The sequence below is a fragment of the Procambarus clarkii genome, chromosome 71 (assembly GCF_040958095.1).
Source record: "Procambarus clarkii isolate CNS0578487 chromosome 71, FALCON_Pclarkii_2.0, whole genome shotgun sequence".
Taxonomy (NCBI): domain Eukaryota; kingdom Metazoa; phylum Arthropoda; class Malacostraca; order Decapoda; family Cambaridae; genus Procambarus; species Procambarus clarkii.
The window spans coordinates 13,062,914-13,087,437 of record NC_091220.1 but is presented as its reverse complement, the minus strand read 5'-3'; the positions used below and the strand labels follow the sequence as shown (position 1 = coordinate 13,087,437).

The 24,524-nt window shown below is 40.5% G+C and overlaps 1 protein-coding gene across 6 annotated transcripts in view; it reads left to right on the top strand.

Moving 5' to 3' along the window:
* The first annotated feature begins 3,223 nt into the window (after positions 1-3,223).
* LOC123745491 (cytoplasmic polyadenylation element-binding protein 1) overlaps positions 3,224-24,524 on the top strand; it is a 29,019-nt gene continuing 7,718 nt past the window's right edge. Inside the window, exons 1-13 of one of the 6 annotated variants that reach the window (XM_069312030.1) lie at positions 3,224-3,365; positions 7,501-7,645; positions 11,778-11,828; positions 12,938-13,026; positions 13,808-13,930; positions 14,401-14,433; positions 14,947-15,083; positions 16,610-16,727; positions 18,757-18,988; positions 20,368-20,559; positions 21,376-21,452; positions 22,744-22,899; positions 24,129-24,221. In XM_069312030.1, the coding sequence (XP_069168131.1) occupies positions 3,351-3,365; positions 7,501-7,645; positions 11,778-11,828; positions 12,938-13,026; positions 13,808-13,930; positions 14,401-14,433; positions 14,947-15,083; positions 16,610-16,727; positions 18,757-18,988; positions 20,368-20,559; positions 21,376-21,452; positions 22,744-22,899; positions 24,129-24,221 (1,461 nt within the window). In that variant the 5' untranslated portion in view covers positions 3,224-3,350. The remainder of the gene's footprint in view (positions 3,366-7,500; positions 7,646-11,777; positions 11,829-12,937; positions 13,027-13,807; positions 13,931-14,400; positions 14,434-14,946; positions 15,084-16,609; positions 16,728-18,756; positions 18,989-20,367; positions 20,560-21,375; positions 21,453-22,743; positions 22,900-24,128; positions 24,222-24,524) is intronic. The other 5 variants (XM_069312032.1, XM_069312031.1, XM_069312035.1 and 2 more) reach the window with 5 other exon arrangements.

Below are 24,524 nucleotides of genomic sequence, written 5' to 3'. Positions count from 1 at the left end.
AAATAGCCTCGGCTATCACCTCATTATGTCCGGTCGTGATGGTCAAGTGGATTAAGGCGTCTTGTACATACCAGATGCGTTGCTTCTGGGAGTATGGGTTCGAGTCACTTCTGGGGTGTGAGTTTTCAGTTGCATATGTCCTGGGGACCATTCAGGCTTGTTCGCATTTGTGTTCCTCACGTGTTGCCCCAAAGAATGAGGTGATTTGGTAAAATGCTATGCCCAAGATAACTATCCGAGTGCCGGCGGTGGGGTGGTTCAAATAGCCTCGGCTATCACCTCATTATGTCCGGTCGTGATGGTCAAGTGGATTAAGGCGTCTTGTACATACCAGATGCGTTGCTTCTGGGAGTATGGGTTCGAGTCACTTCTGGGGTGTGAGTTTTCAGTTGCATATGTCCTGGGGACCATTCAGGCTTGTTCGCATTTGTGTTCCTCACGTGTTGCCCCAAAGAATGAGGTGATTTGGTAAAATGCTATGCCCAAGATAACTATCCGAGTGCCGGCGGTGGGGTGGTTCAAATAGCCTCGGCTATCACCTCATTATGTCCGGTCGTGATGGTCAAGTGGATTAAGGCGTCTTGTACATACCAGATGCGTTGCTTCTGGGAGTATGGGTTCGAGTCACTTCTGGGGTGTGAGTTTTCAGTTGCATATGTCCTGGGGACCATTCAGGCTTGTTCGCATTTGTGTTCCTCACGTGTTGCCCCAAAGAATGAGGTGATTTGGTAAAATGCTATGCCCAAGATAACTATCCGAGTGCCGGCGGTGGGGTGGTTCAAATAGCCTCGGCTATCACCTCATTATGTCCGGTCGTGATGGTCAAGTGGATTAAGGCGTCTTGTACATACCAGATGCGTTGCTTCTGGGAGTATGGGTTCGAGTCACTTCTGGGGTGTGAGTTTTCAGTTGCATATGTCCTGGGGACCATTCAGGCTTGTTCGCATATATATATATATATATATATATATATATATATATATATATATATATATATATATATATATATATATATATATATATATATAAAGCCCAGGAAGCAGCCCGTAGCAGCTGTCTAACTCCCAAGTAGTTTAGGATTTACTGCTAGGTGAACAGGATCATTAGGGTGAATGAAACCCTGCTCATTTGTTTCCGCCTCCACCGGGATTGAACCCGGACCCTTAGTACTACGAACCCCGAGCGTTGTCCACTTAGCTGTCAGTCTACCGTATCAGAACATCGTCAGGGCCCCATATATCACAACAAGGTAACTCCCAGGTATCTATTTACTGCTAGGTGAACAGGTGCATTAGGTGATAGGAAGCGGGCCCAAACCACTTTTATTGTGCACCCCATACTCATCCTGTGAGTGGTAGTTTATAAGTGGTAGTTTATTGTGCACCCCATACTCATCCTGTAAGTGGTAGATTATTGTGCACCCCATACTCATCCTGTGAGTGGTAGTTTATTGTGCACCTCATACTCATCCTGTAAGTGGTAATTTATTGTGCACCCCATACTCATCCTGTGAGTGGTAGTTTATTGTGCACCCCATACTCATCCTGTGAGTGGTAGTTTATTGTGCACCCCATACTCATCCTGTGAGTGGTAGTTTATTGTGCACCTCATACTCATCCTGTGAGCGGTAGTTTATTGTGCATCCCATACTCATCCTGTGAGTGGTAATTTATTGTGCACCCCATACTCATCCTGTGAGTGGTAGTTTATTGTGCACCCCATACTCATCCTGTAAGTGGTAGATTATTGTGCACCCCATACTCATCCTGTGAGTGGTAGTTTATTGTGCACCTCATACTCATCCTGTGAGTGGTAGTTTATTGTGCTCCCCATACTCATCCTGTAAGTGGTAGTTTATTGTGCACCCCATACTCATCCTGTGAGTGGTAGTTTATTGTGCACCCCATACTCATCCTGTGAGTGGTAGTTTATTGTGCACCCCATACTCATCCTGTGAGCGGTAGTTTATTGTGCACCCCATACTCATCCTGTGAGTGGTAATTTATTGTGCACCCCATACTCATCCTGTGAGTGGTAGTTTATTATGCACCCCATACTCCCAATAGTATCCCGTTCTCCTAATAGAACGTCGCATTTTGTCGTATACTCTACTTAAGGCCAAAAATCATCGTACTAGAAAATGGAAGCGATTGATTGATGATTGATGAAGATTAAGCCACCCAAAAGGTGGCACGGGCATGAATAGCCCGTAAGTGGTGGCCCTTTTGAGCCATTACCAGTATCAAGAGCTGATACTGGAGATCTGTGGAGGTGCGACTGCACCCTACGTGACGGGAGATGTCTCCCGTGACTGTGTGTCAAATGGAAGCGGTAGGCGAAATTGACATACTGTTCCGTTTTCTGTTTGGAGTCCTCTGGTAGGTTAGGATAAGGGCACTTTAGCACGACCGTTTCTTGCCGTTGGGAAACATTATAGAAGGACGGGCTGAACATGTATGTTCAAGGCATAGTATCGGAAGTGGTGAGGTACCGTGGATGGTAATGCCTTCTTGTATATAAATAAATAAATAAATAAATAAATAAATAAATAAATATATGGGGTATTGTAGCCGAAGCAGGTCCATGTTTTTTTACTATTAATTTTGTAAAGGGCTCGAGAAAAGTCTTTTCTTGTTTGATCACAGACAAGAAGTCTTTTCTTGTCTGTGATCGTAGACGATCACCTAGGTGATCGTAGCGTTGACTGATAGCACCACCGAACAATGAACCTAGTTAATACAATTTATTATAAGAATCACTGCTGCCAGTTGAAGACACTTGTAGCCAACTTTCATGCATATGTTTTTACTATTATAACTGTATAGGTCTGTGGAGGAAATTTGAAAGACCTACACGGAAGCTTCGTATTGCATATATTCCTTTATTGAAGCTGTATACGTTAATAAGCTATTAATGACAGTCTGAGGTCAAGATAATCTGTGATTGGTCGACATCTTGTAATATGCAAATGAGAGTGTGACGTCACTGATGAGGGCAACACATCTTTTAAAACAGTTGTAAATGATCTGTGAGGCTCATGGGGTAGAATATGAATAAAAGTAGTATGCTACATTTATCTTCCATTCAATAACATATACTAGCAGTGCAAGCAAAATCCCCGCAAGTGTCATTATTCTGTTTAAATGACAGAATATTTGTAAAGGTGCACACTCGGGAGGGGGGACGGCGTCGGCCTGGAGAATGTCGGGGGAGTTGTTGCCTGGTATTGTTACTCGCATGTTAATTTTTTTAGATACAGTAGTTCTTAGTGCTATTTTATTGCAAAGTGAAGTTGAGGAAGAGTGCCCTTGTTGTCTGCGGCTGCTGGAAGCAGGACCTGACGAGCCATCATGCCTAACGGCCTGGTTAGTGGGTTGCTCGCTCTCTCTGTAGGAGTTACAAATTTATTATATATTTCTCCCTTCCTGGGAGGGGAATGGCATTGGCACATAATTGGCTAAGGAATTGACGGTTAATATTGGGGTTAGTTAAGGCTGGTGGGCGTCGTCAACATATACAGGTCCAGGAGTCTTATCGGCTGGTTCTTTGCCTAATTGCTAATACTGTATTATGTTGTCAAACTGTACCTCTGCTGTACCCCCGTATAACACTTTACTGTGGTGTACAACCTTGAAGATAAACGCTTATAATGTCTTGATTCTTATAATTTTTGCATTAGTAAACATTGAGAGGAATGAGTCTATACCCTCTGGAAGATATGTATATTAGAAACAGGATGGGTCCAAGTACAGAACCCTGTGGGACTCCGCTGGTGACATCTCGCCACTTTGATGTCTTCCCTCCTCACCGTTACTCGCCGTTTCCTGTTGCTTAGATACTCTTCCTCACGATCTTCTCCATCACCTTGCGTGGTATACAAGTTAGGGAAACCGGCCTGTAGTTCAGTGCCTCTTACCTGTCACCCTTTTTGTGTATTGGGACTACATTAGCTGTCTTCCAGCTTTGCGGTAGGTCGCCTGTTTCCAGTGACCTGTTATACACCATAGTGTATGGCACACTTAGTGCTTCTGCACCTTCTTTCAGTATCCACGGTGAGATTGTCAGGCCCAACAGCTTTTGTCACATTCAGCTTCAACAGATTCCTTTTGACCTCATCTCTGGTGAGGTCAAATTCCTCCAAGGTTATTTGGTTTGCTTCCATTTAGTGCTGGGGCTTCTATTGTAAAGACCTGGAATCTTGGTTCTTCACACTGTCATTCTCTCTCTGTTCTCCCCCTTTGTTTCATCACCTGTTCCTTCACTGCTGTTTTTCTTCTGATATGGCTGTGGAGCAGTTTTGGTTGGGTCTTAGCTTTACTCGATGTCAATTTCATACTGTTTGCTTCTCTCCTCACTCTGAGGTACTCATTTCTGGCCATCTGGTATCTCTCCCGGCTCTTTGGTGTTCTGTTATTCCTGTAGTTTCTCCATGTTGTACTAGAATGCTTCGCTACCTTGCATTCCTGATTGAACCATGGTTTCTTGTTGCTTTTCGTTTTACTCCTTTTGGGCCGGGATAAACCTGTCTGCAGCTTCTGGCACTCCTGGGTGACAGTCCATCATATTTTGTACAGTCTCTTCTCAGTTTTGTTTCCCATGGTATTCCCACTAGGAAGTTACTCATCTCTTCATGTTTTCCTTTTTGGTAATTTTTTCCCTTTAAATCCCATCCTTGGATAGGTTATCCCTACCTCTACCAGATACATTAATGTTCAATACACTGTGGTTACTCATTCCAATGGGGGCTTCAAATTTGACTTCCCTTATTTGACTCATTCAAAGTGAATAAAGAGATAGTCTATAGCTGGTTCATCATTGCCTCTTATTCTTGTGGGCCCCTTGACATGTTGGCTCAAACTTCCTTTTGCCACTTCCAAGAGTTTAGCTCTCCCATGTATCTGCACCTCCATGTGGGTCCCCAGTCTCCGTCTTTCATGGTTGAAATCTCCCATGAGTCTAGATCTATTCCTGCAGGCAACTGAAGCTGATCTGATGTTCCTATCAAACTCCTGTCTGGGACTTGTCATTTAGTGGAGGGTTGTAAATGATTTTTACTTGGATCCACCCGTTGTCATAGTTCCTGTTGTGTAGTCTGAATTCTTCACAGCCTGGAATTTCCATCTCTCAAAACTCCAGTCCTTCCTTATCAGCAGGGCCACTCCTCTTCCTTACCTCTTCCCTTACTATATAGTCCTTTGGAAACACAGCGTTTGACTCTTGACAATTGTTTATTACATCTGGGTTTTCTTCCTGTGCCCTTTCTGCCAGTTCACTTGCTTTATTGGTAATCCCATCGATGTTAAAGTACATTACCTTGAAGCTCACTTTCCTATATCCATTTTCACCCACCTTCCCCACTACTGCAGGAAGCCATTCCATGGGCAAGGCTACTTGGGTAGGCTCATCCTCCTGTGGGATTTGGGGGGAGGTGGGGTGGGGGATGAAGGGCTTAGATCTTGCCCAGGCCTGTTTAGAACAGGAAGAAGTCCTGAGGTGGAGGGGCAGGGATTGCTTGGGGCGAGGGCTCATCCTCCTGTGGTTTAGTTAACGGGCTTGGGGTGGAGGGCATAGATCTTGCCTGGCCCTGCTTGGGGCAGGAAGACAACCAGGGAATGGGAAGGCACTGGGTACTCTGGGTAAGGGGGAAGCAAGGATTTAGGTGGTATGGTGGGCATTGTGTAGGGGTAAGGGAGGATGTGTGCTTGGGGTAGGGGGGGGGGGCTCCTATAGGGTGGTGGGTTGGGGGGGCTCCTACAGGGTGGTGGGTTGGGGGGGTGGCTCTTCTTATGGGGTGGTGGGTTGGGGGGGTGGCTCTTCTTATGGGGTGGTGGGTTGGGGGGGTGGCTCTTCTTATGGGGTGGTGGGTTGGGGGGGTGGCTCTTCTTATGGGGTGGTGGGTTGGGGGGGGGTGGCTCTTCTTACGGGGGGGGGGGGGGCGATGGCTCTTCTTACGGGGTGGTGGGTTTGGGGGGGGGGCGATGGCTCTTCTTACGGGGTGGTGGGTTTGGGGGGGGCGATGGCTCTTCTTACGGGGTGGTGGGTTTGGGGGGGGGGCGATGGCTCTTCTTACGGGGTGGTGGGTTTGGGGGGGGGCGATGGCTCTTATGGGGTGGTGGGTTTGGGGGGGCAATGGCTCTTACGGGGTGGTGGGTTTGGGGGGGGGCGATGGCTCCTACCGGGTGGTGGGTTTGGGGGGGGGGGGTGATGGCTCTTCTTACGGGGTGGTGGGTTTGGGGAGGGTGATGGCTCTTCTTACGGGGTGGTGGGTTTGGGGGGGGGGGGGCGATGGCTCCTCCTACGGGATGGTGGGTTTTGGGGGGGGGTGGCGATGGCTCCTCCTACGGGGTGGTGGGTTTGGGGGGGGTGGCGATGGCTCCTCCTACGGGGTGGTGGGTTTGGGGGGGGGGTGGCGATGGCTCCTCCTACGGGGTGGTGGGTGGCAATGGCTCCTCCTACGGGGTGGCGGGTGGCTGCTCCTACGGGGTGGTGGGTTGGGGGGGCGGGTGGCTCCTCCTACGGGGTGGGGGGAGGGCGGGTGGCTCCTCCTACGGGGTGTTGGGTTGGGAGGGGGCGGGTGGCTGCTCCTACGGGGTGGTGGGTTGGCTGCTCCTACAGGGTGGTGGGTTGGGGGCGGGTGGCTCCTCCTACGGGGTGGTGGGTTGGGGGGCGGGTGGCTCCTCCTACGGGGTGGTGGGTTTGGGTGTTGCATTCCCCTCTGGGGTTCCTGAATTGCTGGATTGCAGTTCCCCACTCCCCTCTGGGATTGCTGGGTTGGAGGCTGAGATTCCCTTGCTCCCTTCCCACTCCCTGCTCCTTTTCCTTGCATCTGCTGCCCTTATTTCATCGCTGGTCATGTCCCTCTGAAGGTGTACATTTCTAATTCCTTACACTTTTCAGTTTGCTCTTCTTTACTAGTATGTCCTCTTTGATGGCCTTGTTCCTGAATACAACCTTAACCAATCGATATTTCTTTGTTGTAATGGTCAATTGGGAAAAACTTTTCTATGCCTTGTTCAGCCCCCCCCCCCCCCCTTCCATTCCTATTTCCTTTATCTGACACTGCAGCTTTGTTCTTAGCCCTCCATTCTTCCTGCTTGGAACCTTCTTGTTCCTTAATACCTTCCATAACTACAGCTCTTTTCCTTTACATTATCTGACTTGTGCATCTAGCTACTTCATGTGAAGTTACTGCTTTCATTGCAACTTCCTTGACTGTGGACATGGCTTCTGGGCACTTCCTCAGCATTTCAGCAAAGGTGGCACCCATTGTAGGGGTTCTTGCTTTTGCTACATCCCGTACTTCCTGGGGGTTGGTGGCCTGTGCCAGTCTGAGGGCTTGTTTTTAGGTTTTTTATATCTTGTGCCTAAATGCACAATGAGCCAAAGTATTGGCTCATTTCTAATACTGTACTGTATTCTGATGCTGTATGAGTTTTCATTAATTACTGGAAGGAACTTGTACAGAAAACCATGTATTTCTTCATTTTATTTTCTCTTCAGAATGATCTGACTGACCTCTATGGGTCTCTGGACATCGAGCAGGATGAAGGTAGCTTGGAAGCAATAATGCGAATAAACGCTTTTCTAAACAACAACTTAGACCTTCGTGGAATAACTACAGATCACACACGCAAAAATTCTATTGGTGAGTTCTATTTGACTAGAAATAAGTGGCTGGGGAGTTTTTATGGCTTCCTGAAGGGATGCCTGTAATAAGTTTTGGCAAGTATTCAGGGCTAGTAATGAAATGTACACCTTGGGTAGTATGATGGTGAACGATAAGTTGGTAAGGTATCCTTGAACGTTTATAAAAGTATACTTTTAAAAAATTTCTCTTAACAGCCTTGAGTGAGGTGGGTAGAGCTTATTTGACTATGGAAGGATTTCACCCCTTGCTTCCCTGTTAGACAAATTGCTGCAAATCAAACTTTATGCTTTCACTTTTTTAAAGCAAATTCATTAATTTACTGGTCACCATTTTACTGCCTAAGCTGCAAGTCAGAGCCATCTAATTCTACAAATTTGAAGTTGAGAACACCTAACCATTTCTCTCCCATTGCCTAACACTTACAAAGTAAAATTATTAATCAACCAATTGCATGGTAGAAGGTTATAGCCTTAAGTACTGTAAGGGTGGCCCCCTTTCTGTCTAGGGTTGGTTAAAATTGCTGGTTTGTGTATTGTCGGGTAGTTCAGAGTTGTAAATCCACTCGGGTGCAGATATCGTAGGTGTATGATAAAGTGTAATCCGGGCAGCACATTTAATTTAGAACGGGATTTTAGAATATGCCAGCCACTTGACAATTTTGTATGTGGTTTATGCGGATAACTTTCAGGTTAAAGTTCCTGGTGGGATTACCGTTCACTGGACTAGTCCTGGTGGTATTACTATACAGTGCCATCTGCTTAACACTGCTTCATGTGGCTTCTAGTTTGGAGACTTGCTAGTTAAATTTCCTTTCAAACCTACTTATTGGCTCTTCTTATCCTTTTAGTCCTTAAATTTAAGGCTTCTTATATTGGGATCAGCATCTGCCACTCTGCCGATTGTCTTAGTGTCAAGGTAAGTTGTAGTTTGGTCTGAATAAGTTGTTAATTTGTACCAGGCATTTAATTTTAATTACTGGTCTTTGCTACTCAGCAGGTTCAGGTATAAAGTGGTGTAGTAAGTTTTTTACATATACTGTAACTTGAAACTAATCAAATTTATTTATTTATTTATTTAATTTATGCATATACAAGAATGTACATAAGGAATGTGAGGATACAATTATGGTAATTAGTCTTGTAAAGCCACTAGCACGCGCAGCGTTTCGGGCAGGTCCTTAATCTAAGAAAATTTTAAGGAGGTAAATACTTGCAAAATTTATAGACAAAAAAATAACAGATTACATGGAATGAAAAAAAAAAGATGAGAGAAAATTATAGGTACAGTATATTAAAGCGCATAGGTAGCTATGATTGATTGCAATGACAGCTTAAAATGGTAGTTGACAACAAATTGGTAGGCACAATACAGCAGAAACAATATAAGATTGATTGCAATGACAGCTTGAATGGTAGTTGACAAAAATTGGTAGTCACAATACAGCATATGGCTAGCACATAAAAGAAGACAGCAATGAACACAATGATAAGGTTGTTTGATATTACATAAAAATTATGAGATTGGGTACCACTAGGTACAGAGCAAATTTAAAGCTCAGTGTAGGAAACTAAATAGATGAAGTTAGGTACTTTTTGGTTTTGCTTTTAAATAAGGCAAAAGTTTTACAGTTTTTCAATTCACTAGGGAGTGAGTTCCATAGACTAGGTCCCTTAATTTGCATAGTGTTTACACAGATTAAGTTTGACCCTGGGGATATCAAAGAGATATTTATTTCTGGTGTGGTGATAATGGGTCCTATTACATCTGTCCAGGGAGAGTTTCAGAGCATGGTTTGCATTTAAGAACGGTTTTGTAAATGTAGTTGACACAAGAGAATGTGTGGAGGGAGTTAATATTTAGCAAGTTTAGAGATTTAAACAAGGGAGCTGAGTGTTGTCTGAAAGCAGAGTTAGTTATTATTCTGATAGCAGATTTTTGCTGTGTGATGATGGGCTTAAGGTGGTTTGCAGTGGTAGACCCCCATGCACAGATACCATAATTAAGATAGGGGTAGATTAGTGCATAATATAGTGAGAGGAGAGCAGAGTTAGGAACATAATATCTGATTTTGGAGAGTATACCAACTGTCTTAGAGACTTTCTTAGTTATGTGTTGAATGTGGGTGCTGAAGTTGAGTCTCTTGTCTAGGAATAGGCCAAGAAACTTGCCATCATTTTTATTACTGATGTTAATGTTGTCTATCTGTAGCTGAATTGCATTTGATGATTTGCTTCCAAATAAGATGTAGTAAGTCTTTTCGATGTTTAATGTTAGTTTGTTCGTTGACATCCATAAGTGGACTTTTTTTAATTCATTATTCACAACATTATTTAGTGTATGTGGGTTGAGGTTTGAGTAGATAAGGGTAGTATCGTCAGCAAACAATATAGGTTTGAGAATATTAGAGACATTAGGCAGATCGTTTATATATATAAGAAATAGAAGAGGTCCTAAGATGCTGCCCTGTGGCACTCCAACGGTAATTGGTAGAGTGGAAGAAGTTGTATCATTGATGGTTACATATTGGTGTCTGTCACTAAGATAGGATCGGATGTAGTCAAGGGCAAGGCCTCGGATTCCATAATGCTGGAGTTTAAGTAAGAGGTAGTTGTGATTAACAGTATCAAAGGCTTTTCTTAGGTCAATGAAGAGTCCAATCGGAAACTCATTTTTGTCAAGGGCTGAGTAGATAATGTCAAGGAGACTAATGATTGCATCATTGGTACTCTTTTTGGGACCGGAAGCCAAACTGGCAGGGGCTGAGTATGTCGAATTTTACGAGGTAGGAATAGAGCTGTTTGTAAATAATTTTTTCAAATATTTTTGATAGAATGGGTAGATTTGATATTGGTCTATAATTGTTTGTCCGCCGGATTGCCTCCTTTATAGACTGGCGTTACTCTTGCTTTTTTGAGGATATCAGGGAAGGTGTGACACTCTATAGATTTGTTGAACAGTAGTGCTATGGGTGGGGCAAGGGCATGGGAGGCTCTCTTGTACACAATGGACGGAATTTCACTGGTGTTCCCTGCCTTGGTTTTAGAGAGTGTATGATGGACACAACATCTGCCGGGCTGATTGGTGAAAGGAGAAGAGTTTGGATAGCTGCCTGAGAGATGTGTTAATATGTGTCTGAGTCTGTGGGATTTTACTGGCAAGATTAGCACCAACCGATGAAAAGAAACTATTAAATTCATTTGCCATTTCTAAATCAGTTGACGGTATATCCCCATCCTTGTAGAGTTTTATTTGGTTATGTGAGTGTTGTTTAGTTCCTAGGATACTAGAGATAGTTTTCCAAGTGTTTTTCATGTTGCCTTTTGCTTCATTGAATCTATTCACATATGCAAGTTTTGCCTTATGATACTGGTAAGCATTGATGAGTACCTTTTAGCTACTTCCTTTGAAACTAGGCCAATCCTAACTTTCTTTTCATATTCATGTTTCTTGTTGATTGAGTTGAGAATGCCACTTGTGAGCCATGGATTGTTTAATCTTTTGTCAGTTACTTGCTTTGTAAGAAGGGGACAATGAAGGTTGTAGAGGCTTAGTTTTGGAGAGGAAGAGGTTAGCTAATGAATTTATATCATGGGTATTATTGAATTCAGAATCCCAGTTAATATTGTGAAGTGCCTCTGTAAGATTGTCTAAAGCTGATTCACTGTGTAGCCTAAATGAAAGTTTCTTGCTTTTTGGTGGTGTTATGTCCATGTTCGCTATGAGAAAGGTAGGATAGTGGTCAGTTGTTCTGTCGTAGATTATACCAGATACAAGGGGAGCTGTTATGTTTGTCCATATGTGGTCCAAGGTAGTGGCTGATGTTTGAGTGACTAGGGTAGGTTTGGTGATAGTGGGGATTAGCATACAGGAGTTCATGCTGTTAAGGAAATAGTCAACTTGAGAGCAGTTTTGTTGACCCAGGTTAATATTAAAGTCTCCTCCCAGAATGATGTGGTTTTTGTTGAGATTGTTGTTTATAATAAGATTCCTTAGGTTGTCTGAGAAAGAAGCTATGTTGTAAACCTTTGTGCTTCCATTACTAGCATGTTGTCTTTATGCTTAAGTGCATCACATGAATTTCCTGAGAAGTGTGGATTTGATGACCTTGCCACGCCCTTTCTTCCTACAGATGTGATTGATCGACCAAACTACTCATCTGGCCTTAGATCTAGTGACATAAGTAAGCATTGAGAATTTTTGGTATTGTTCTAAAGCCTAATATAAACATTGCTCAATATATATTGATATTAAAATTAATATATTCTGGACAAAAAGAATGTTTGTATAGATATTACGCAACGCCACTTCAGCTAAACCAGAAGGGATAGACTTTTTATTTGGATTTTTGTTTCCTGGAGGCTAATAAACAAATAAAATTTAAGAATTTTTTTTTCTTGTGCGCCATGGGGATGATGGCTATTAACAGTTGTGCAGCCCAGAGGTTAAAGACCAACTTGCAAAAATAGTACTGTACTGCTTGAAAAACCTCATAAACCTGGCCCCTAAACATTATCCTACTTTGCGACTTCAACTTGCAGCACTTAAAATGGAAAAAGAAATGACATGGTTATGTCGGAGGGAATCCCAGGAAGCGGTCTTAAAGTGAAGTAACACACATGACCTGTTTCGAATGTCTGACGGATTTAACTTAAAAATTAAGACCAACCAAGTTATAATCGATAAATAGGTAGCAAACGCTGAATGAATCCTTTTTCTATTGTGAACACTAGAGTAGCTTAAACATCCCAATATTGTACTCTCAAATGTCAACCTCTGAAATGCAAGGAGGTAGGGAAGAGAACATAAATGCCAAAACACTACTGGAGTTCAAAATCTAGCTTAATAAAATCAGGACTAATGGAGGAGTCTTTGAGAGGCTGCTGGCTTCGTCCTCATTGAAGCTGCTAGACTGGCTTTCAGGTAAAATTTGAAATTTGCAGAATTTGGATATTTTATCAGGTCTCTTTTATCCAAAAACCAAACTATCAAGGGAAAGTGCCAAGCCATTACGGTTATATAGCACCTAGAAGGGGTCAGGATAAAGATTTGGGATGGGGCAGGGGGGGAAGGAATGGTGCCCAACCACTTGAACGGTCGGGGATTGAACGCCCACCTGAATGAAGCAAGACAGTAGCTCTACCGTCCACCCCAAGTGGTTGGATAAAATGACAAAATCCACTAGGGCAATGAGGTGGGTGTGAACCTATATCCACGGCATTGCTTGTCATATACTCTACCGCTTGACCACCAATACTTGATATTTTTATACATGGATTGTTTTTCCAACAGATGCAATGTTGACGGAACTGATGAATGGCACAGAAGGAAACAGTGGTGATCTTGGCCCAGTTGGTCCCAAGAAAATTATTCCAGCAATGGTGAGAATTAAATCTTTTTTATTCCTGTGTATTTATGTATGTACAGTATTTTTATTTTGTACCCTAAAACATGTTTAGACTAATTAATTAACCTGAATTTACCCAAGGGCCACTAACACTAGTGGCCACAATAAGGGCAGGAAGCCAGTCTTTTAATGTCACCCATTTACCTTGATTTTTTTTTTCCAGCTGGCTTTTAAAATTTAAAGTTTTGGCATTTATGGCTTTGGTGGGTAGGAGGGGGAGGCGATTGTGGTCTCCTGGTCTCTAGTTATGAAGCGGTTATATTTTGGTGTTCCCCAAGGCATTTGCTTCCAGGTTGTGGCAACAGAAAGCTACAGAGTGGCTCACTAGAAAGGGACATTTCATTACAAAAATGCTAAATTTTGAAATCTTCGGCACTTGATTTCACTCCTGCCTTCTTACTAGTATTTCAGCTTAAGATTCGCACATTTCTCATTAAATTTAGCTAATGGCACAATCTCTAGTGGCCTTGACAAGCTGCTGGCTTCCTGTTCCTGTCAAGTCTCCCATTATTTGAGATTTTCCAGTAGAGCTTTAAACTATTGCCTTGGCATATATGCCTTGGTGGGTATGTAGTTATACAGGTTTATTACCCTATGAGTGGAAAATGCATTGCTCATTTTTCTGCATATTTGATTGATGCTGGTTGATGATGGTTGGGAATATTTTTAGTAGGTTTCTGTAATAGGATCTTTGCACCAGTTACTGTAAAGCAAAATAATGGAAAATTTTTCTAATTCAAATTAATGACTGACAGGGTGGAGTATCTAATGCTGACCCCAGCATTCCCTTAAGTCGTCTACTAGCTCAGAGCTACAGCTACAGCTCTGATAGTTCAATGTCGCCTCATGTCCCACTTACACCTAGTACAACCTCCCAGGTTAGTGTGCAGAATTCATTTACAAAATGTAGTTTAGTGTTTGTAGAAAATGCATATTGATTAGTACAGTTGATTCCTACAGGGAAAAGGTTAGGACCAGTTTTTTTTTTTTTTTTTCACAAACACAGCATTTCCTTAGCCTTGTGTTAGTCCTTTGGCAGGACTTGTCTATTGACAATACTTTGGGGGGGGTAATGCGATTGTCATGTGACTAAACCATTATTGTATGGGTTTTGCTTGTCTGATGCCAAATACTGTACTATGGATATAATTTTTCTGGATGTAAATAGTCAAAATTGGTGATACATCAGATATAATAAGCATCAGCAAAGTTCAGCACTGGGTATTGATAAGGGCCAGATGCTGCCTTTGAGAGCACCTCCACCCAGTGAAATGATATTTACTTATTTTAGTGGTTTTTATTGTTTTGTTTACCAATTAATAATTTTCATTTTTTTCCTTGTGCATAGGCAGGTCTCCATAGCTGCTGTCCAAAGGTTCAGGTAACATAATGATACTTGATTACATCTCTAGGCTTTATCAGTATTGTAGTATGTGTAAAATTGTTTACCCGAGGGCCATTACCCTAGGCGCCTCGACGAGGACAGGAAGCCGGCGGCTTGTCATAGGTTCCCCTCACTTCTCCCCCCCCCCCTCCCTTCCCATTTGCCTTTTCTAGGAAGATTTTAAAACTTAACCAGTTTTGGCAGTTAACATTCCATGCAAGGCTTTTGATCTTAAACTATTTTTTAACTTTTAGAAAATTACTTTGCTCTGATAAGAAAATAGTTGGTTGTATATTATCTAATTACTACTATTAACTCCTGCCTGCCTGCCTGATCACCCGAGAAATTGTAGACTGCATGACCTGTCATTACAATTTTGCACTGAAAACATTAGTTATAAATGTTGGGGATAATGTGTGTTTTAGACTTGGGTTATTATGCATAATAATGTTGAGGCATTTACTATAGTGTTGTGAAAATTTCTTAAATATTTTATATTTTATTTTGTAGGTGTGTGGGCAGAATAGTGTGTTCAGCTACTTGGATGATAGCCCACAATCAAGTGGGTCTAGTGGCTCCCGCCATTCATTTAGTTATTCACCAACACCAGCAAATATTGCACGTCGAATGAGAGCCTCCACTACTAGGTATTTCCATAAAAGATCTATTGTCTTTTGTCATTCTTTAAGGTTGACAGGCAACCCTTAATTTGCATGTCGGTTATGCTCCTGTAAATACTGTGTAAACCAAAGCGCCTACAAATCAATTTTAGGATGTGGGGGGGGAAAAGTAGGAATGTTTTAGATTCTTAGAAAATACCATTTTCCCCTCCTCCATCTACACTTTACTGTATACAAATATAATGAGTGAAAAACTTTACCAAATTGTCCTGATCGTCAAATGAAATACTGGCAACTAATATGGCCAGGTAAGGCAGGAGGGTGTTGAATATTTCTCCACACAAGCACCGTATAAATGTAAATATCGGATACACTAGTTAAGAAAAAATCCTACTTTTTACTTTTAAGGTGAGCATAAATTTTGTATGACTGAAGGACACAATTTTGCTGTTAACTGCACAGTAAATGTTGGAGGTAGTGGCAGCTGCCCACCTTTCATAAGCTCGTACTGTATGTCATGAATTTTCTAAATTTATAGCTCCATTAGAGAAACCCTTCATTCCCATTGTTAGGGGTTCCAACCACTTGGGCTGGACGGAAGAGTGCCGGTTTCACTTCATGCAGGTCAGCATTCAATCCCTGACTATCCAGGTGGTTGGGTGCCATTCCTTTTTCCCCATCCCAAATACTTATCCTGATCCCTTCCAAGTGCTGTATAGTCGTAGTGACTTGGTACTTCCCTAGATAATTTCCTCCCTCCCTATGGTCAGGGATAAGAAACCTGTACTATACTTAGACTTTTGGGAGCTCCCCCCCTCCCCATTCCCTACCAGCTACACACCTTCCCCTGAATGCAGTTCAGAACAGTTGACCACCACCTTGGTAACTATTTGCTGCTATGTGAACAGTGGTATTAGATGAATGGAAACTGTGTCCAAAAGTTCGTCTTGCAGCAGGCATTGAAACCAAAACCTTTGCTTGTGACTTGACTGCTCTGACCACTATATTAAAGAAAATAAGGCAAAAATCTGTACGTATCTGTTTTCTCTAGATTTGAATGCCATGAGATGTCTAACTATCATATTTACTGAATAAGCATATTTATAATATAAAAGTAATTTTTAATATATATTACTACAGTATTAGTATATATTAGTAAATATTAGTATTTTAATATTTACTATGAAAGAGCAGGAACAGCAAAAAAGGAGAAAGATTGTTGGAAGTGACCTTGTGTGATCTGATATCATCTCCTGCGGTATTTAGGTTCTTGAACATCCAAATTTCAGAATGGTGTTCTGGCAAGTGGATTTGGTCTAGAGAAATTTTTATAAAGGGGCTGGAAATTTCTAGTTCCACTTCATTGTTCTGTTAAGAAGGCCATTCCATAAAATTAGGACCTTTTGCTTTGCTTGGTATTTCTTCTTTGAGGCTCGAGTAGAAGATTCCTTTTCCTTGCATGATATGTGAAAGTGTAGTCATGAGGGTACTGTATCTATTAAGAGAGTGCTCAACAATATATCTTTATTAAAAGCTTGTATAATTTCTTGCAGTGAGCCTGGAAGTCCAACAATGGAAGATGCCATTCTTATGGGGTGTCAAGACAATAATGCATTTGGTCTTGATGCAAATGCAAACAAAATAACAGACATAACCATTGCTGACCTTGTAGTAAGTGTTAAAATATACTTGTACCCTCATATATTGCAATATCATTGCTGCTTTATATTACATTAAAATTATGGCAATTTATATAGTAGGGAACACTTACAAAATATAAATGGCACTACTTCCAATGCAAAAGGGACTGTTGGTAGGTTTCTATCCCCTGTCTTCAGGGACTTTGTGCAGTCTTCAGCTTCGTTGGTGTTGGATCGTCTCTGGGTGACGAGCAGTTGTGTGTGTTGCCTCAATTTTCCGTGCATTGCCTTGCCCCTGGACAGCTTGCTCTGCGTGAATTAATACACTTTTCAACATAGTGTTTGTGTTCTTTGTTTCATGATTGTTGATTTACCTTTTGCCACTCTCTCTCATAATGTCCTTTTTCTTAACAATGTCTATATTGTTGACATGGATTTGTTGTATTGTCTAGTTCAACAACCCGTGTACCATTTTCATGTTTGAATGATCTCTTGTTTTTTCTTCTATGGACATTCTCATGTGTTTTCTTGGCTTGAATCTTACCACTGGCATTCTTGGGACCCATGGCAAGATGTATAATTTTTTATGTTCACATATCCCAAAGTCCAAAAACACAAATTCTTTACAAAGAATTCAGGTGTGATTGTCAGGAGTTGCTGTTAAACTGAGGCGTGATCGCTGTTCCACCATACGCTAGGTCGGCCATACACATATCGACAAACTTCGTTTCCCGAGGCAAAGTTCGTAACCCGATTCGAATTTGAAAAAAAAAAAAAATCGGACTTGTAACTCAAAGTTCGTAAAGAGGGGCATTTGTAATCCAAGGTGTCTATTTCTTGAGTGATGCTCATGGGTTTAATTAAATCTATCAAAGGTTTCAAATTGGGATTAGAATCTAGGAAATTTTAATCTTGATGAACTCCCAGTGGCTCCCTGGTTAGTTGGTGGGACTGTTCATCAGCTCCAGAACTGAAAAAGGAAGATTGCTGTGCGTGGAATCGAGGCCGCTTGATGGCATTCGGTACAAAAGTTTTGCACTAATATTAATGCTCAAATTGTTCTACAATGCACCTGTAGATAACCCTCAAATTTTACCTTTAATGTACCTACTAATCTTTGTCAAACTTTCTTACGATGTACCTGTTAAACATTGTCAATTTTGCTAGAAATTGTCACTTAAAATTGTTAGTGTTTCGGACAGGAATTTAATCTATGCGTGCTAGTGGCTTTACAAGAATTTAAAATCAATGCTATGTGCTCTCATAAACCCAATGTACTGTACCTTGTATATAAATAAATTAATGTTCCATGTGAATCGCTTGCTAATTTGTTTGCCGATTTTGAGGCTTCGGTCTTGTTACTCCTCCGGTTGTCTGTAAAGTGCTAAACTTTCTTGAATCATTCCTGGTGTGGTGGTGAATTTTTGCCTTGATCTCTGTACTTCTGATGGGTGCCAGGTTTTTTGCTTTGGTCCTAGGTACGCCAAACCAAACTTGTCAGATATAACCCATTTGCATGGAACAGTATTGGCAAGATAGTTGCAGGGGCTCGTCCAGTATGTGGTGGTCGACTACATCATGCTGGGTTTTTGACTGGCATTTTCAGCAAAAAGGACTTGTGGATAGGATCAGGGTGGATAGATGTTCTTCAAAATTGTTTACTTTTCATTATTAAAACATGGTGTGTTTCTGGTATTTGATATAAACTTAAATGTTTGCCAAAGTGGTTATGCTGTACATTTGGCTGGCTGGCTGACTGACCAAATTTAGTTAAATATTTTATTGAATGTGTTTTGAGGTGCAGATATAAGCTGTTTGCTACCAAATTCTTGTAGATGGATTTTATTATATTGTAAGGAAAAGATTTTCCAATTTAAGCCAAGGAAGAATGATCTTTTGCATTATTGTTGCAATGGAAATTTGCTAATTTTCTTTTGTCCAAATTGATTTCCACATTCATTGTGTAAATGTATGACCGAGATTATAGTAATAGTTGTATAGATCTAATTACATGACATTAGTTCTAGCTTGATTAAAATTGAAAACTAAACCCTTTACAGAGCTCCCTGAGTCTTGGAGGTGGTAACAGCACTTCAGCCAGTCAAATGGGTCACCGATCAATTGATGGGTTGAATCGCACCAATGCTGGTATTGTCAATAACAGTGTGTTCAATCAATCACCATTGCCAAATTCACTACTAGGTTTGCAACAGCAACAGCAGCTAGGGAGTATGGGTCCCATGAATAGCAACACTGCAAATGATTCAAACGCAAATGCCCAGCTTTCCCAAGGTTAGTATTTTTTAATTAAGGATACAGGGAGTTATTGCAGGCTTTGGGGAATTATTGGTACATTCTTGCGAAGCCAGTAACATGGAATAGGATTTAAGGCAAGTCTTAAAGCTAACAGTTTTAAAGTGAGTTTCGTGTAACTTAAACTGTAGGTCTTGCAGAAATTGACTGGTGTACTGTATGAGCTTGGTTATCCGAAGTCCACTCAACTGAATATAGTACAGTATTTGGGTTATCCAGCCAAAATCTGTTTCGGAAAATTTTGTGCATAACTTCGCTGTATCAGAACTGGAGATTAGGTTACTAAAATTTTCAAGCACTACACATTTAAATATCTACAGTATCACAAAAGACAAGGTAAGCTGCAGTTCATTTTTTTTTTTTAATTACATTTTTGATAGTGTGGAAATTAGAATTATGGTGGTTGTTAAAAAAAAAATGCAAATGTGGTAATTTTTGGACTTCCCTGTAAGAATTCTGCTTATCCTGCGGAGGTTCTTCCCATATAATTTGCATAGGTGAGCTTAGACAGTATATCGAGAAACTGGAATGGAATACAGTATACGAGTTAAAATAGTAATTACCAGACTATAACATCGGTAATTGAAAAAGATGGTAAGAAATTATTGTAATTTTAATTTTAGTAATGCTAGGAAAGTTGGGACAAGGTAGAATGTAATGGAGGGAAGATATTAGGTACTCATTTTGTTTTTGCTTTGGAATAAATCCTAGGTGGAGCAAATCATTACTTATTGGAAGTTAAATAAAATAAGGGAACCCAAAATGTTGTTTATTCATATATACAAGCTAACGTATATTTTTTCCCCCCTCACCTTGCCTGAAACGCTATGCGTACTAGTGGCTTTAGGTATTGTATGTTCTATCTTTAAATCCAACATTATGTATGTAACTCAATGTATGTACCTTTACCTGAATGAAAAAATCTAAATCTAGAGTTGTTACATTCTTGTCCAGCCACTAGCATGCATAGCATTTCAGGTAAATCCCTAATCCTAATATTTCCTGGAATTTGATGACAAATGGTTTAACAACCAGGTACCCATTTTACTGTTGGGTAAACAGGCTACAGTTAAGGATTGATGCCCAATATTCCTCCCTGGCCAGGATATGAGCCCAGGTCAAAGTGCTCGCGAAATGCCAGGCGAGTGTCTTACCACTTCGCCACAGGGACTGTTTCCCCACGTGGAATGAAGCATATTTAGTCATAGCTCGTACATGATAGCCTTGTACATTATTTTTTGTAAGTAATATTTGACTTTCATGTTGTAAACCTCAGTCCTTTGGGTGATGGGCTGTTTTATTTTAATTGCATAAATGAAAATTTTTGCAGCCTTAAACTTTTTTTTTTTTTTTTCCAGGTGTTGATTTGACAAATTTGGCTCAGCTACAGAATGCATGGTTAACAACTCATCTTTTTCCTAATATAGTTGATGGATCAAGCCTTTTGAGTCCAGAGGCAAAATCCCCTGGACCTCTTGTTAGTCTGTTGACTAATACCACTGATCCATATTCAATTGAGAAGGCTGCAAAATTGCACCGAAATGCTGCTGGTAAGCATTTCTTTGCCCAAGTATACAAATACCCATATGAAGGTCACATTTATTAACATGAAAATGTACTTATGCTGTATAAAAGTGTCCCGGGTTAACACTCGCTCGTCTTACTGTTAGGTCGTTTTCATTTCATATTTAATGTTGTACAGGATTTTGATAAATTTGTGTGCATTGCAGTGCAGTTTTTAATTTAACAATTAAAATATTAATGGATTTACTGTAGTAATTGCTTTAATAATTAGCAACTGTCCTTGCTCTTTAGCACTGAATGTCTACTTGAACACTCATTCATTTGCATTTTAGTGACTAGTACCCTCAAATGTATTATAGAATAAAAAAAAAAATTAAGATTTTTTTAGTTACTTAGTACTAAAGCCCATTGTAAATTTGTTAAAGCTCAAAGGGGTGGTTTGTGAAACACATTCCAGACTGCACACAAATGTATCTTTTTAAACAAAATTAGGTTTCGCTGGAATTCACCCTCATTTGCTGAATGAGGGTGAAGACAACCACTTGGACTGGACAGTAGTGCAGTAGCTACACTTCTTGCAGGTCGGCATTCATTCCCCTATCAAAATCCTTTTGGCACCATTCCTTTCCCATGTCCTAAACCAAATACCTGTAGTTATCTTAGTATCCTTTCCAAGTGTTAGTTGCAATGGCTTTGCTCTTTTGATTACCTTAACTTGCTGAATTTTTTTATTGGCTTTTGTATTTAAAGCTTGTGTATTCTTTACAGCTTGCCCAGTTTTCTATTTTTCTGCTTGTAAACTGCTTCAATTCGTTTAACGAAATAATTTACTAAATTACCAGCTGTTTGTGATGCGACATGTACTTGGAGTGGCCAGTTGCCTACTAGGATGCACAAGAACCCCATATACTCATGTAAGGTAAGTTGGTCCTGTTAGTCCATGTCCAAGTTGTAGTTCAAGGAAAATGTCCTTTTATTTTGGTTGGAGAGGATTATTTATAGAATTGATGGTAATTTAACCCCTCTGCACTATTCATATAGGAATGATTGCTCCATTTCTGACCAATGCACAAGTCATAGATGGATGATTTAAAATAGTGTAAGATTTTAATCCTGTATATACACAGCTCATATTTGTTTAATGAGGCCTTCAGTAAATGTAATCTGTGGGGAGGGGAGGATTTGTGGGTGCCCCTCATAAGTGTGAGGCCCCCATTGTGGACAACCATGAGTAATGCATGTTGTTGCAGCTTACAGCACCACTGTGCAGCTTGTCCACAGCATCCCTTCATGAAGACAAAATAAGTAACCAGTTATTTTGTGATGGGCAAAGATCCTAAGTATAACTATGTAAAAGGTTACATCCACAGAGCTATATTATAACCATATTTACATAATGCATGTAAAATCCAGATAAGTTTGAATTGTCATGACAATAACCACATTACCCCATGAATCGACTAATGATAACTGCTGGCTGAAGATTATGATGATCAAAGAAAGACGATTGGAAAAAGTGACACTTGTCACATCACTTTACATCTTGAATTTAGGAATACAACTGTACTGTACAGGCATTGGTTAAATAAGGTTTGAGCATGGTCCTGCTCATTTTGTAAAAATATACTGGCTTGATACACCAGGAATTCTAATCTTTTTTGTTTTCTTTAAAGTACTGAAGTTTCTCCCACTTAATAAACTGCCATACAAAAATTGACAAGCATCTCGTTAGACATAAATGGTCGATTAGTTAGCGCTTAATCTTTGTTAGGATTAAGGTATATTATAGGATTAGGTTCATCATGTTAAGAGCCAATGCTAATTTGTTTGTAAGGTTTGATATTAATGGCACTGATACTGGTGTAACGTCACCGTTGGTTGTAAATGAAAGCCATGCTCTCCAGACCTGTTTTTTCCCTCCATTCCCAGATGTAATGCTTCTTGTAATCTTGCACGTTTAAGAGAATTTTGCTATTCAAAGAAAAAGAAAAATGTATACATAAAATAGAAAATAGCTTGTGAAATCTAACCTCGGTAACAAATCACAGCCTGACTTTTATAACTTGGCTACACCAATAACAGTTCTCCAGGTGGTACTTGGGTTTATGTAAAGTGTTTTGGACTCGTACTTAAAAAGAAACATGAAATACATGAGGGTCAAGTCTTTAGAAATGTTGGTTTATATACTTATTCTAATTTACCCCCTTCAGGTTTTCCTAGGAGGAGTACCATGGGATGTCACAGAATCTGCATTAAAGCAGACATTTATGCATTTTGGAAACATCCAAGTAGAGTGGCCTGGCAAGGAAAATTCTGCAAATCCTCCCAGAGGCTATGTATACATTCTCTTTGAACATGAAAAGCAGGTTTGTATCTTGAAACTTTTGAATTCTGTATTAAAGTGATGTATGTATGAATTAACATTGTGGTTCATTGAGCAAGACACTTTCTGTACTAAGGTAAAGAATGATTTAACAAGACAAGTTTCTCACACTGCCATTTTAAAATGCCTTAGTTTTGTGAAGATCACTAAAGATTTATCTTTTTACCCCTAAAATAACGTGGATACCTCAGCCTCCAACAACTTAAAATGAATACAGTAAATTAGAAAATGAAATTATATAAAATAACCATACTTAGTATATATACTGCATCATGCTGCCAATACATTAATGAAATTATTTGACCAGATTCATGACCTAATGAGTGTTTGGCTTAGGACAGGGATCAAATTGGCATACCAAGGATGCCTGGACATGCGCCTTAACCTAAGGACTAAAATCTGATATATGTTTAGCCTGGAATCCACCCGAATCCACCAAGTCTGGAGTTGCCAAGCTAGTAGCCAAACTGCATTTTACAAATATCCCACATGCTCTGGTGTATGGTTCATAATGGAGTTCTCCATCAAATACTCAATTTACCAGGGTGTATGAGTTCGGAAATTTGGATTGAATATGAGCTTGGTGCCTCCAGACTTCCAGTGAATTAATGAATTCCAGGTTGAACCTTTGATATACACACGTAGTCCCTGGGTCCATGTGTATGTCTGGGGTTACCCAGTACACTGGATAGATTCTCACCCTGTTCTAAACCTTCACTCTTCACATTATAGATTTTTTATGTACTTATAACATGAAATAGACATTGCACAACAGCTTGTAGAACTTCTGAAAATGTTGTGGGTTAAAGAGACGTCGGAAAAAAAATTACTTTTTCATAAAGTTCCACATGCAAAGGCCTCATGGATGCCAGAGGAAGCACAGCATGATCACAAAATTTACTTGTTGATATGGCAGTGTTGTTGCAAGGCCATCTTGTTGCATCAGTTGCTGAACCCTCCACATGTGGCTATTAGAAAATTCACCTTGCCTGTGCTTCGTGTTGGGATCAATGTGTCTGTTAACTCCAGAAAAAGTTGCCAGGTGTTGCTTATTGGCTATTTTAATTATTTTGTGTGAATTCAGTGTCAATGAACGATACTAGGTTTTTTCTCCCCATCTCGAGCAGACAACTTTTGAAAATTTTGTCCAATGTTATCCGAATTATAAAATTTATAAATAAATGAAAAAACTGAATGCCCTATTTTGTTTAGGTAAAGTCTCTTCTGTCGGCCTGCAGCCAGGATTTCAGCATTGGTGGCAACTACTATTACAAGATATCTTCAAGACGTATTCGGCAGAAGGAGGTATGTATGAGCAACCTAAATGAAATGGGTAGACCATAGACCTCTCGTATGTCTATACTTGAGAAAATCCAGGGATTTAATGTCTTATTAGCTGACAATCCATAAATCAACTACCCTATTTCCTATCGGTATTTACTTGGGTCATTCTTATATGTAAACTTTTCCCATTTCATCGATTATTTTTTCCCGGTATTATTGATAGGACGATTAATCGGTAGAGAGGATTGGAGGACTATAGCATTTTTCAACAATTGAGGTGGGTATCGGAATAGAAATTTTAGAATCTTTAATCAGGTATTACTT